This window comes from Motacilla alba, chromosome 4 (assembly GCF_015832195.1).
Source record: "Motacilla alba alba isolate MOTALB_02 chromosome 4, Motacilla_alba_V1.0_pri, whole genome shotgun sequence".
Lineage (NCBI taxonomy): Eukaryota > Metazoa > Chordata > Aves > Passeriformes > Motacillidae > Motacilla > Motacilla alba.
This window is the reverse complement of record NC_052019.1, coordinates 37,177,159-37,190,590: the sequence shown is the minus strand read 5'-3', so window position 1 is coordinate 37,190,590 and position 13,432 is coordinate 37,177,159. Positions and strand designations below refer to the sequence as shown.

General features: G+C 38.9%; 2 protein-coding genes across 20 annotated transcripts in view; one reads left to right on the top strand and one right to left on the bottom strand.

The window, feature by feature from the left end:
* NEK1 (NIMA related kinase 1) overlaps positions 1-13,432 on the bottom strand; it is a 45,831-nt gene that overhangs the window by 31,149 nt on the left and 1,250 nt on the right. For 3 of the 16 annotated variants that reach the window (XR_005256670.1, XR_005256671.1, XM_038134528.1), the window contains exons 1-10: positions 13,017-13,203; positions 9,996-10,144; positions 9,819-9,915; positions 7,736-7,833; positions 6,372-6,455; positions 5,894-5,961; positions 5,685-5,771; positions 4,552-4,606; positions 3,197-3,397; positions 662-722 (exon numbers count right to left, since the gene is read on the bottom strand). Coding sequence is in view for 2 of the 16 variants with exons in the window: in XM_038134528.1 (XP_037990456.1) it covers positions 662-722; positions 3,197-3,397; positions 4,552-4,606; positions 5,685-5,771; positions 5,894-5,961; positions 6,372-6,455; positions 7,736-7,833; positions 9,819-9,915; positions 9,996-10,112 (868 nt within the window). In the remaining 14 variants the exon portion in view is untranslated. Of the gene's footprint in view, positions 1-661; positions 723-3,196; positions 3,398-4,551; positions 4,607-5,684; positions 5,772-5,893; positions 5,962-6,371; positions 6,456-7,735; positions 7,834-9,818; positions 9,916-9,995; positions 10,145-11,650; positions 12,149-12,193; positions 12,272-12,567; positions 12,697-13,016; positions 13,206-13,432 lie in introns of those variants that run through there. The other 13 variants (XR_005256668.1, XR_005256669.1, XR_005256666.1 and 10 more) reach the window with 11 other exon arrangements.
* CLCN3 (chloride voltage-gated channel 3) overlaps positions 12,786-13,432 on the top strand; it is a 61,223-nt gene continuing 60,576 nt past the window's right edge. The window contains exon 1 of one of the 4 annotated variants that reach the window (XM_038134537.1): positions 12,786-12,902. The gene's annotated coding sequence lies outside the window, so the exon portion shown is untranslated. Of the gene's footprint in view, positions 12,903-13,261; positions 13,409-13,432 lie in introns of those variants that run through there. The other 3 variants (XM_038134534.1, XM_038134539.1, XM_038134536.1) reach the window with 3 other exon arrangements.

Genomic DNA, 13,432 nt, shown 5'->3' with positions numbered 1-13,432 from the left:
TTGTGGGTTTGATTCTGGGTTAGCAGGGCTCTCTTACTACAGAATAGGAGGTCAACAACACTATCAAAAGATACCAAAGCCCTTGCCAGAGCATCAGATAATTACAGGGAAATAAAATAACTGGGAGGGAAATCTAAAGGAAAAAAAAAAGGCAAACTAATACAGTAAAATGAAGTAACACCATCTTGACAGAATTAATCTTTGTTAACACTAGCAAAAATGTCATTGAATTAGACTGAAGCCAGGGCTTTATCTTGGAATATCTAATGAAGCATCCCATTTTTTTTGGAAGAAATCGTACTTCTCATTAGCCATTTTTCATAACTAAGGAATAAAAATAAGTCATACAATCATAGCATATGAATTAGCTCCATTATTTGCAGTCTACACTGTCTCCTTAAATTTTGAAAGTGCAGCATACCGCAAGAGCAAAAAGTACACTTAATATATTACAGGCCCATAGCTTGTATTTGCATCATTTGTACCCAACATATGGCCGGCTCCCCAGGGGAGAGGAGGAAATTGCTTCTTCTCTCTTTTTTCCTGAAAATCCCACAGTCAGGTATGAAAACATACCGAAAAAAAACCCTAGCAAAAGAACAAAGCTACATACATGATCTTGACAGAGATGAAAGCAAAAGCAGTGTAGACATCAACTTACCTGATGAAGCATGTGGTCCAAACTTGTGGAAAATTTTGTGACTGAATTCTTCTGCAATAAGCTAAACAAGTGGAAGAATTAGTCAATAGTACCTGTGACCAGAGCTAGGAAGAACTCATTTTCAGACAAGCATGGCATTAGCAGTAAGCATCTAAGAGCATTTACTGTAAATTACATGAAAATAAATACTCAACTTTATGCATTGAATCTAGTATTACTAGAATCTAGTATTACCAATATGAAGCTGGAGTATTTTCAAACATTTTTGGCATAATTAACTCGAGTAATTTTTAAAAGCAATTTAGTTTGACTTCTGGGTGGCACAGGCTATCTCATTTATGAACTAGCTAAGAATCTAGGAAAAAAGTTAATGTGAGCATCAACATAATTTTTATGCACAATTATTTTCAGATTTCTGAGTAGCTGCCAAAGTTCACCTCAGTTTCTCATACAGCTAGTGTCAAAAAATAGTTCTTTAAAAATGCTTGCACTTTTAAAGCGTTGCTGTCCTTTTCAAGATGAGAAGATGACCCCATATGTGGGTACCTGGTAAAACATATATGGTGTGTGCTGTAAGGCATATACAATTAGCATAATAAAATATGGAAAGCAGTCTTCCTGAGGTAAAAAAATTTGAGACTAGACAAAGAATATTCAAATATTAATAGGCCATCATCTTAAATACTGTCGGTAGTTCTGAACCAAACACCTCAAACCTATATAGCACAAGTGAAAAGTATTCAAGGAAGAGCAGTAAGGATAAATGAAAAGTGTCAGTTCAGGAACAGTCTTTACAGAATCTTGAACTACCAAGATTCCTTTGATTTGTACCAGTCAGTTACAATGGATGCTGAGGAGCTAAACCTGAAAAAAAAACCCAAAACAAGAACCAAAGTGCAGAACTTAAGACTCTGCACATAACGCCGAAGCAAATTTTAAATCTGTAGAGTCTGGCATCAAAGATTCTGTAAGCCAGAAGTCACACAGTTTCCTACAGTTCCTGACTAATGGTATTTCAATTAGCTTGAAACTTTTATTTGAGTGGTAAGTTGTAGCAACGGAATTATGATGTTTCCACAATAACACCTTTACTGACAGAAAAGAAACCTGACTCTAGTTTCTTTCAAAGTTTTTTTTTAGGTTTTTTTTTTTTTAGTTTTTTTAGTTTCTTTTCTCCTTTTTAAAAATTGCTGCTAATTTAGATCTGCTCTTTAATGCAACTTAGTAACTATGAAAGTAAAGAAAGAATTTACATAAAACTGGAAGACTGATTTCCTGATATTTAAAAATGGGATTTCACCAACAGTTGCAACATCCTGAAGACATCTACTATGAAATAATTTTTAAACTTAGACTAAGGAAAACAGAGGACAACAGCACTAGCCATGGATGATACTGTAAGAAAATATGCATTACAGCTGTATCACAGAATGACCACCTCCTGCTGAATATGAATGTACCAGACTGATTTTGTGACAAGTGCTTTCTGTGTGGGGTTTTTTTGGTTGTTTCAAATATTAGATAACAACTCACTGTCAAACACAGCAGTAGTACAGCTAGAAAAATTGCACCTAAGTATTCATACTCCATTTAGGACAAATCAGTATTGCCATCTGGAGATAGAGACAGCCTATTACTAATTATACTTTGACTGACTAACTCCAAATAAAAATTTCATATCCATTCTAGCTACTGGAAACAAGACCAGCTCAAACTATTACTGCTGCATATGTTAGAGCAAACTTATCTGTAAAGATTTCTGAATTTTACCTTTCTTTAGGACTTCAATCTGAAGTCAGTTGAAAGTCTATTTCAACACAGAAATTCAGAAATTCCAATTATATATGGCCTTTTCAAGACATTTCTTTAGTTGTGAGTTAGAATCCATTAGAATTATTTATACTGCACTTCCTCCATGTGCTTTCTCTTTTGTATTTATTTACCTCATATCAGTACTATTATTCACTTGTTAATCTTTTGACTAGATTCATATTAAAAGGACATTATTAGATATAAAATTATATGAATAGACTTTAAACAGAATAGGAAGCAACTTCTTTGAGGGCATATACACATGATACATTTAAACCTCAAGAAAGTCAAAGATTATTTTACTTAGCATTATTTTCCACAACAGGCCCTCAGGCCATTCCAAATTACAAACAAAAAATGGATTGCAGAAATTCTGTACAGCAACAATGCTGAAATAATTGACAGCAGCATTTTATGAAAAGATACACATCTAAACAAATCATTTCAGTGGTGATTCCTCATGATATAGAAAAACACACAAAACAATGCACTTCAAAAATGTCACTTTAGATTTACTTATGGAAACTACCAAACACTTAATAATTTGAGACTTTTCTTTACAGTTCATGGTAAAACTAGTTTTTCCTCAAATGACCCTCTCCATAAGAGCTCTAGGGAATACTATTACTCTAGTTTTCCATGTAATATACTAACATTAGAATAAAGAAAAAGCAAAGTCTTATGATGTTTTTAGCAAAGTTAGAATTAAAACTAACTCCATACCTCTGGTGTGAGAAATTTTTCAACCCGTTTGGCTATAAAATTTTTCTCCAATATGGAGTTTACTGATGGTCTATTCCTAGGGTTCCTTTTGAATAGCTGTGACAGCAGATTACGTAGGTCATAGGAGTAATGCATAGAAACAGGAGGAAAAGGCCCAGAGATTATCTTCAGGACCAAGTTCTTCATGTTACCGGCTTCAAACTGTATCACACAAGGAACAGAACAGTTACTCCTATCGCCTGTCCACATGCAAGGCTGCACATACAGATGATGATGGAACCAAGCTAACAGTGCACCTCCCTTTGCCTCAACACACACATTTTCAAGGTCAACACCAGCAGCTCAAAATAATCTGTTGCCACGTATCCAAATTAAAATTCCGATTAAAAATACATCACAATACAGGTATTTCATACTATGGAGACATAATATGCTAACAAGTAATTACTTGCCTCCAGATCTAGACTGACAATGATATATAACTAAGGAAAAAATAATTATCTGCTTGATCTCCTCTTCCAAAAACTTTGAACCACTAAAGCCTTCTGCCTTTTTTAGCAACCCCCCCATGACAAATTACAGAATGTGAAGTATTCGCACTCATTCAGGGTGAAATCCACGAGAATGTTCAGACTTCAGTTTAAGCTCAGGTCACAAAGGGAACCATCTCAATTCCTTTGTACAATAAAAATAAAACAATATGTATCACCCAGCTTACAGAAAACAAATTGTTGACATCAACTCTCAGAAATGAAACATTGTCAGCAGTGCTGCCACATAAAAGACCAAGCAAGAAGAAATTACAAAAGCTTGAAATGAAATTAAATCCTTGTGTCTTGAAGATATTTATTTCCATTTTCATGGTGTTATAATCTTTTTCTTTTAATAAAAATAGCTACTAAGAAGCTCCAAACAAAACAAATCCACAAAAAATTTGTGGACAGGACAGGAAAAAACCCAAACATTTTCTTCCTTTCCTAACTGAAAAATGCATGATGAAGACATACTCTTCAAACTATACACACACATAAATAGTAGAAGAAAAAAATGGAAAAAGGCAACTCTTCCACCTTGGGAGTTTTCTCTAAGGACTATTTCCGTTCTAAACAGAAATACATTAATCTATTTGCAAAAAAGTAGAATCCAAATTCAGGTTTTCAATTAAGGTTTCAATGAATTCAAGCTTTCCACCAATGAAAAGCATTGGCTGGCACAAGAAGCGGAGATGAAAATGCTGAAGGTAATTTTCAAACAGCTACCATGAAAGCATTTCATCAAGTAAAATACATCTATGTAACATCAATATTCTGTTTGAAATCACTATTCTTTTATGGACACACAAAGTTTCTACTCACCGCATGTTTAAGTGTACACATTTCATACAGAACACAACCAAGGGCCCAGATATCACTAAAGCAAAGAGAACACATTACTTTAAAACTTAGTTCTAGGTTAACTTTGCCAAGTAACTTGTATCTGTGAAGTCTATCTCTGAAGAGGAAAAGGGGGGGTGGATTTTTGAGTATGCAAAACCTCCCCTCTATGGGCTTCTTTGACCCTGCAAAACACCAAGGAAACAAAAATCCTAAAACCAATTCATCAACCAAAATCAGGCCACTCTGAAAATCAGATGACGCTACTTTGGCTTCTGATTTAGAACAATCTCAGCCACAGAAATGAGACCAAATATAGACAAAGGCTTTTTTTGTTTAAATATAAATATATACCTTTGCCTGAGGTCTTTGAATTAAACAAACAAAATCCAAAAAAAACCTCATCACCTAACTCAGAAAATACAATTCTCAAAGTCAAGTTATTCTGTTCAGCAGAGACTAAACTTACCCTCATTCATTACAGGATTTGGTTAGAACACAGTTGGATAATAAACCTCATGTAGAAGAAATTAAAATGAAGGGATTGCAATAATTTTTATCTCTTAAGAAATCCATTGAAATAAGTTCAAGGCACTCACAGCAATGAATGCAACAGCTTGGTGCAGAGGAAGGATAACTTACTAATATTTAATTATTACTATTTAATTACACTGGGGACACTGTTACCAGGTACAGGCTGCTGCCAGGGCAGCAAAGGTATAAGCAAGGTATCTAGAGCAAGCTAAGCAACCCATCTATGCCCATCACGCGTGCAGATAATCAAATTGCTGTGCTTCACCTTTAATAGAGTCTCACTTTGGTAGTGCATAAATGAAGGCAGTACAACTACTGTGCAGATAGGCAGAAGTAAAGCCACAATTAAGAACGCAATTAGATCTAGAACTTGGAGCATTAAGCTAAGTCATCTCTCCATGCCATTGCTTTCTACTTCACACCTACTAAGGTACAACCTCTACAGTGAAGCTCCATACCTACTTGGGTAAGAGACAAACTAACAGATGCTCACCATCATTTCATTAGAACAGCTTTAAATTCCTGTAAGAGCTTATTTTCTTCTTTTTACCAAAAATGTTTAATGAAATCCCTATTAGTACCTTTTATTGTTGTAAGGCTTGTTCTGACATATTTCAGGCGACAAATAGTACGGTGTTCCTATGCAAGTGCGTGCCAGCTCTGCAGTACTAAGACAAAAATAAGGATGGATGTTAACTGGTTAACTCACATCAAGTGTACCGATTGTGCTTTCCTTGATCAAAGCAATTTAAATTATGTCAGAGGAAAAACAGTATCAAAAAGGAGTTACCTGTTCAGAACTCTGGCGATTCCAAAATCTCCCAGCTGTATTGTTCCATCTTTGGTTAAAAATATATTCTTGACACAGAAATGTTAAAAAGTCTGTTAATTAAAATATTCATACAATTGCACACTTTTTGTTGTCTACATGTTTTGAGAAGAAGAAAGTTTTCTACCATTCAGTCTCCCTGAAGTCATTGCTGCTGACCACTCTGGAACACCAGATCTACACAACTCCTACTTCATTTACATGAGAAAACACTACTTCACATTGTCAAACATAATCTCTTCTGTCCCCACACAAGTATAATACATGAGTAACACTTGCAGTTTCATCAAACAGCCTCATCTGTTTGTACAAATATATAAATCTCCTGCAGACTGAAGAAGTGTTTCCAGTATTAGAAATGTTTCCATAAACAAACTAGGAAGATATAAATGCAATCATTGCGAAAGACAATTCAGTTAAAAAACAGCCACCTACATACCTGTGACTTTATGTCCCGATGCAAGATTTTTCTATCATGTATGTGTTTTAGTGCTAAACAGATTTGTACAAACCAATCCAGAATCTATTAATAAAAGAAAATGCAACATCAACTTCATAATTTATTTGAAAACTTTCCCACTTACAAGATATTATCAAATCAGACTTTAATTATAACCATGGATTTTACTCTCCTCTCCCTCTTAACCCGCTTTGTTTATACCAAAGAATAATTAAAAAACTTAATAGTACTGTCACTATAACGCAAACCTTTTAATAAAAAATGCTTATTACCCAAATCTGATATTAAGCTTGAGACTACTGTTTTCATTATGTGTTATAAACCTAGCAGAGGTATGCAACATGGATTTGATTGGCTAAAATGCCTAAGATGTGGAACTTGCAAACTAAAAGACTGCACTTTTGTTGTGGCCAATACAAGTCTTCAGTTAAACGACCAAGAGTCCTAGAAAGCCTACTGATGCTCTCAGAAATTTATTCTACATATAGCAATTTTGTGTGTCTTACCTTAAAAAGAAAAATATTACGAAGTAGACTTTGATGAGAAAAGCAACAAACATCTAACTTAAAGATTATGAACAAGCCAACAATGCCCTTTTTTGGGTAAATTTGCAAAAAATCACAATTTAAGAAGTGACTAATGACAAGAACTTTGCCATGTGAATAGTAGTTTTACATTCGCTACTTAGACGTACATACATGACAAAATTATAGAACAATGCAAGACATAATTTTCACTTTTCCATTTGAAGTCCTTCTTGTAAAAAGTGAGGTCAAATGAGAAAATTAAGTTTTACAAATTATATCCCAAATGTTTGATATACAACTAAGACTTCAAACCCCTACTGCCACAATTATACTTACAAAGTATATTATTTTATACTTATGACACACGAAAATCAGTATTACAATACAAAAATCCTATACCATTATATCTTAAAAAACTTCAAAAATTATTTCAGACGTTTAAGGATATTCATGTTGTCTTTCAGTATTTTTCATGTGTCAGATTTTGTTTACTTCACAAGAGATCCAACTTTCAAAAGCATTTTACACATAGAGATGAAATCTCAAGTAACATACCCAGGACTTCCAACCATATTTTCTTTCTGGGTTTTTTTGGTTTTGTTTTTTTTTTTTTTTTTGTGTGCAGTTGTTTTTTTTTCATTTGTGTTTTGGTTTGGTTTTGCTTTTTAATGATACTACATTGACCAATAGCAAGAATGACTGCTTGAGAATCTCCTTTTAGATTAAGCAACCACATCTATAACCTAAGCCAAAATAATTCCAAATTCACGAAAAAGTATCCTGCAACAAAACACTATAACAGCAGTTTGCTGTTACCTGATCTTCAGAGAACAGGATTCCTTTTTGGGCATTTATCTTTTTAAACAGGTCTCCTCCTTCACAGTAATCCATCACTATGTACAGACAGCCATTTTCTGTAAAATAAAAGACAAAGTATTTCAAAAAGACTAAAGCAAGATCCTTCTTTACTTAACTTTCTAAATATCTTCCCCACAGTCACAGAAAAAGCAACAAAAAATTTACTTTTTCACATGCAGCTTTAGATGTAATTTATTAGTCCATTTTTTCAAACTTCAAGCAAAAATACGTTTATTATTTGGAGTTTCAAAACCTAATTTTTCTATTTTGGTAACATTGGACTATTTTCATAGGGAGGGAAAAGAATTACATCTACTGAACCAATGTTCCAATATGGCATTCAAAACCACTATGAAATTAAAGGTGTCATTTTATGAATGCAATACAAAACCAATCTTTAAACTTTTTTTCTAACATCCTACAGATCCCTCTACCATAAAGGGATCTTAAGTTGCTTCTATTTACCTTCTTCTTTCTTGGAATTTTACCTGGACTTGCCAGAACATGACAGCCACCAGTTTTCATACTAGACATGCAGTTTATTTCAGTCTGAAGAACAGTAAGAGAACTTCCAGCAAACAATGAGAGATGGAAACAATTATTTTCTCTTTTTTGAATGAAATCTCAGGAGACTTCAAAAAATCCCATGCAGGTTTCCAGTAGGAGGTATGAACAAACATAATACATTTCATTCAAAGTTATGGTTTTCCCAGTTACTGATGAAAAAACAGATTAGGCAGAAGCAAATTGCAAGTTGCAAAAAGCATAAGAACTACACTACTCACATACTAGGCATGATTTTGAGAAGAGATGAATAACTGCAGAAAATCAGTCACATGCTGCTCAAAAGAAAAAGAACTTCTATTTTATGAAAAAGTTAGTCACAACACTTAAAAACCTTTGAATTAAAAAAAACTGAATCATCTAAGTCACTTAGATTTCACTCCCACAGAATGCTTCTGAAATCTGCCTTTCAAAACATCAAACCCTTAAAGTTTCTCTGTTTGGTTATTTTATTATTATCTTTAATTAGTGTTATTTTAAAAGATGATTCTAGGAGTCGAGATTTCTTGCACATCTATTGCTGAAATAATTTTCTTCTATGAACTTTGTATTCAATGTATTCAAAGTCAATGTGATCTGGCAATAAAGATGCAACACAAAGTCTTGTGAATTACGGATCACAGGATCTACTTTGTAAGAAAAAAGCAGTCTTAAAGAACAGCCTTCTACCACAATGAAGAAAACAGTGTGTATTTATAAACCAGAAGTGCGGCTACGTAATATGATTATGTCACAAAAATCTAATTTAATGAAAAGACAAAGTGAAAGCCCCAGGCAGAAGACACAAGAAAGTCAGCAGAAAGAAAGGAAAGAAGAGACTAAAATCTCTAAATAGCAATTCAAATAATATTTAGGGGCTTTTAATAATATTTTAACCTTTATAATAGGCCTTTGGAATCTTTTTTCTGTTCTGCCCATTTCCCAAGACATTCACTGTGAAGACAATGTAGAATTATATTTCTCCTTCCTTCACTGCCTGATGAAGTAAACAGTCCCATCTATTTTCCCAGCTCTGAAAGCAACTATATGGTTGCAGTTACTGAAGACTGCACTCTAAAACAACAGACTTGGACACAAAACTGCTCTTGCTAGGTTATCAATATCCAGATTTAGAGTGTAATTTAACCTACACAAATTTAACCTACACAAGCATTCCAGTTGCCAGGGTATATTCAAGGAGACATGCTCTGGAGAAACAAGAGAATATCTTTCATTTAAGCATCAACCAAAACCAATGTATGTAAGATATAGTCATGAATATTTGTTTATTTGTTGCCCTTTTTCCCGAATTACAAATTATTTTTAAATGTGGATGGGAATTCTGAAAAAAAATATGGAAAATAACTGAAGTAAGTAATAAAGGTATGAAAAATACAGATTAAAGAGAGAAAATTCCCTGACTTTTAGACTAAGTGCAGTAAAAAGTGCACAGAACCACTCATGTTACTTCAGGTTTTACTGTATTAGCTCATCTTACCTTCAAATGACTCCCTATACAGGACAATATTTGGGTGTTTCATGTTAGCCAAAACAGCAACTTCTCTCCTTGATTCTTCTCTTTCCTTATTTGACATCTTCAGAAGGAAAATAATGATTTGTGAGAACAGAAATACAAAAAGAATGGATCAAGAATTTAATATTAACAATCACTTACCTTAGAGATGTTTATTTCTTTAATGACATACTGCTGGCCATTTTCTTTAGCTTTGACAAGTATTGCTTTCCCAAAGGATCCTTCTCCAATCTTCCGTATTTTGATATATTTATCCATAGTTCTCGTCTTAAGGCATCCTTACTTGAGTTCTGGAAAAACAAACCAACAAACATAAAAAAAACCATGAGCACATTTAATTAGGTGTACTTAGTGATTTCGCCTGATCAGGGCATGGTATTTTTTTTAAACTCAAAATGTTGATCCATTTGTCTCTCCAGTTGATTTTCTGTAAATCACCTTCTCTTAGTCTCAATTCTATTTTGGTACAGTTGGCTCATTTTGGGCCAACAAGCGCTGCATAACTAAAACCTGTTTCATCTTTCACTTTGATTAAAAAGGATCTGTTTTGTCTTTAAATAAATCAGTGCAATCAGTGCCAAGGCTTCTGATTCAGCTGGCACACAAACATCATAGAGCTATAGCACCTGGTTAAAAATGTTTAGTTCAACTTTACTTGGAAGAAACACAATGGAGGTGAGGGGAATTCCTATTAAGAAGCACTAAACCAGCTTTTTTATTACTACAATGAAGCCAAAAATGGCCTGAATTCAACAGATCCCCATCAGGTTTCAAATCATTATTCAATACAGAGAGGTGTGGCCTTAAGCCTGACTGAAAGACACATTTTTGTGTTGTACATAAAACAAATAATCACAAAATGGCACAAATCACTATTTTCCTGTACTATCTGACCATTTAGACTACCTTGTCAGATTAAAAGGAGTACTCAGGTGAATTTTTATGGTGTTTAAAGTTCTATATTAAAAAATACTTTGGTAAAAACAGGACACTAGGGAGCTGCAAGCAGAAGCTATGGTAATATACAGATGTGTCAGAACAGCCCAGTGAAAGGGCAAAACAAAGACCAAAGCGACAAATGTCCAAGCAAATTCACAGTAGACTGAAAGATTATATTTTTTAAAGCAAAAAGAGCTTCCATACCCTGAGGAGGCTGAACAAGACAAAAGTGTCTTAATATTTTCTTCACTTAAGCCTCACTTGCAAGAACTAATAGCATTTCTGCTTTGCTGTATGTACCAAGCTTCCTTCCAACAGGAGATCCTAGTAGCTTAGATCCCAATTTCACACACATCACAGGTCTCACAATCAGAGTCTCTCCTCAATTCGAGATTTTTTTTTTTACAGAATTACCATGTACTAGACACAGATGCTGCTTAACAGGACCTATACCATGAAAGCAGACTAAAATGAATAAGCCTGATAAGCATAGCAAGATAAAACAAGAGGGATCTAAAGTAACCACTTCTGCAAAAGAGGAGATGCAAAGCCTTCTAAGACTAAGCATAACTACCAGGAAAGTAAAAAGTTAAAATTTCAGGCCTGCAGTGTTTCAGTAAAACTCTTTTTTTATTTTCTTACAGTACATAAAGATAATTTAATATGAAGTTACACTTCTAAACATAAGAAGGTCTTGGTACTAACTTCAATATTCTCTTGCAGGCAACAGTAAAAGCACAGCAGGCGAGACACAATTTGAACTTTGCATAACTCTACTGAAGTTCTCTTCCTACCCTACTTTACGAAACAAGCAGAGTTGTTCAACAGTTAAAACAGCTGCAGTAGGCATAGCTTACGGCTGCTTCTGCATGCTGCTCCGTGCAAATATAAATGGGCAGTACCCAGCCTTTGGGCGAGAAGTTACAGTTCACTCAAAGCGGGTATATCATCTTCCATGAGTTAGATAGTTTATTTTCACATGTGGCAAGGGAAAAACAGGCGTCCAGAGGAAGGACATCAGCGCTGACAGGGCGTTGACTTTTCAAGCCCAGGGCAGTAAGTCAGTTCATCGGACACGCAGGAGAGCGGCACAAGTCACACCCCGAGGCAGCCCGACCGACCGGAGCGCACGGCCGGGCCTGGGCCGCGCGTACGGGGAGGGGCAGGGCGGGGCGGGGCAGGGGCCGAGCTGGGCCGCGCTTCGCAAGCGGCCCCCGCCAGGCCGCCGCCCCCGCACAGCCAGAGCAAGCCCAGCACCGGGGCGAGAGGCGCGGCGGGGAACAACCAGCCCCAGGGTGGCTGGAAGAGACCACCCGCTACCTGCCCGGCTCCCAGGAGGGCGGCGCGGCCCCACCCCGCCTCAGCTTTCCCCGCGCCCGCCGGGCCCCACCCCGCCATACCTGCCCGCCGCGGCCGCCACTGCCCAACCTGGCCTCGCGCCGGGCAAGGCCCCGCCCTCATCCGCCCCTATTGGCGGCCCCGCCCCGCAGCTCGGCTCCCATTGGGCGAGTCCGCACCGGGGCGGGGCCGCGGCCCTGCCCGCGTTAGCGGCGCTTCACCCTGGTAACGCGCGGCCGCGGTCACGTGACGGGCGGGGCGCGCGCGCGTGTCAGCGTTTTTGGGGGGAACTGCCCCGAAACAGCTACAAGTGTTCCGCCAAAGAGCCGCAACACCGGCCAGCCCGGCTCCGGCGGTACGTGTCTGCCCCAGGACAGCCCCTGGGCGGGGCGCCTAGGGCGAAGCGTGCCGCGGCGGGGCTGAGCGCAGCGCTTACCGCGGAGGGTCGGGCTGCACCTGTGGCTCCTCCGTTCCCGACTCAAAAGCGCGCCTTAGTGGCACCGGAGGGCGTAAAGCCTCGTGATTCACTACGTGCCTTCTCAGTCCGAGTGCCACAGGGCACGGCGCCCTGCGGGCTTGTTAGCCTTGCACATAAGCGGACCAGCGGGCATTTTTCTTAGGGAAAAAAAAAATATCCACCCCTTGACTTTACGCGTCTTGGTGGAAGTTGCATTCGCTGCGTGTTAAGTGGACCCCACACTGGCCTCAGCACCTCGGCTGGCAGTACCCAGGAGCTCCGTGCTCAGCCCGACACCTCCGTTTTCTCTGCAGGTAAAACCCTTAAGCTCTCGGGGCCTCCGCAGCGCCTGGAATTTAGAGGCGGCGCAGTTTAGCCCGAAGCCGAACGATGCCGCGATGTACCCGGCTTCTCTCTGCCTCCTTTACCTGGGAAGCCGCCTCCGCCCCGTTCTGAAGCGCGGGACTGTCCTGCCTCCCCCTGGGCCCTCAACCCGCCCTCGCAGCGAGGGAGCCCGGCACGGGCCCCTCCCGGGCCTCGGGGAAGCCGCGCCCCTCCGCGGGAGGGCGGGAGCTGGGGACGGACCCGCGCCGGGCGGACCGCGGGAAGCAGAATCAGCAGTGACGGGGATGCTGACCCCGGGGGCCCGACGGGCGCCGATTCTGCGCGGTGGGAATCCCCGCCCTCCCCGGGCCGAGGGGGCGGTGCCGGGCGGCGGAGCGGCCGCGGGTCCGGGGGCTGCGCCCGTGTCCCGCTGGCGCTCGCAGGGAGGATGAGCCAGCGCCTCCCCGGGGATCAGCGGGCGGCGCCGCCCGCGCAGGTACGGGCAGCGGCGGGGCGGGGG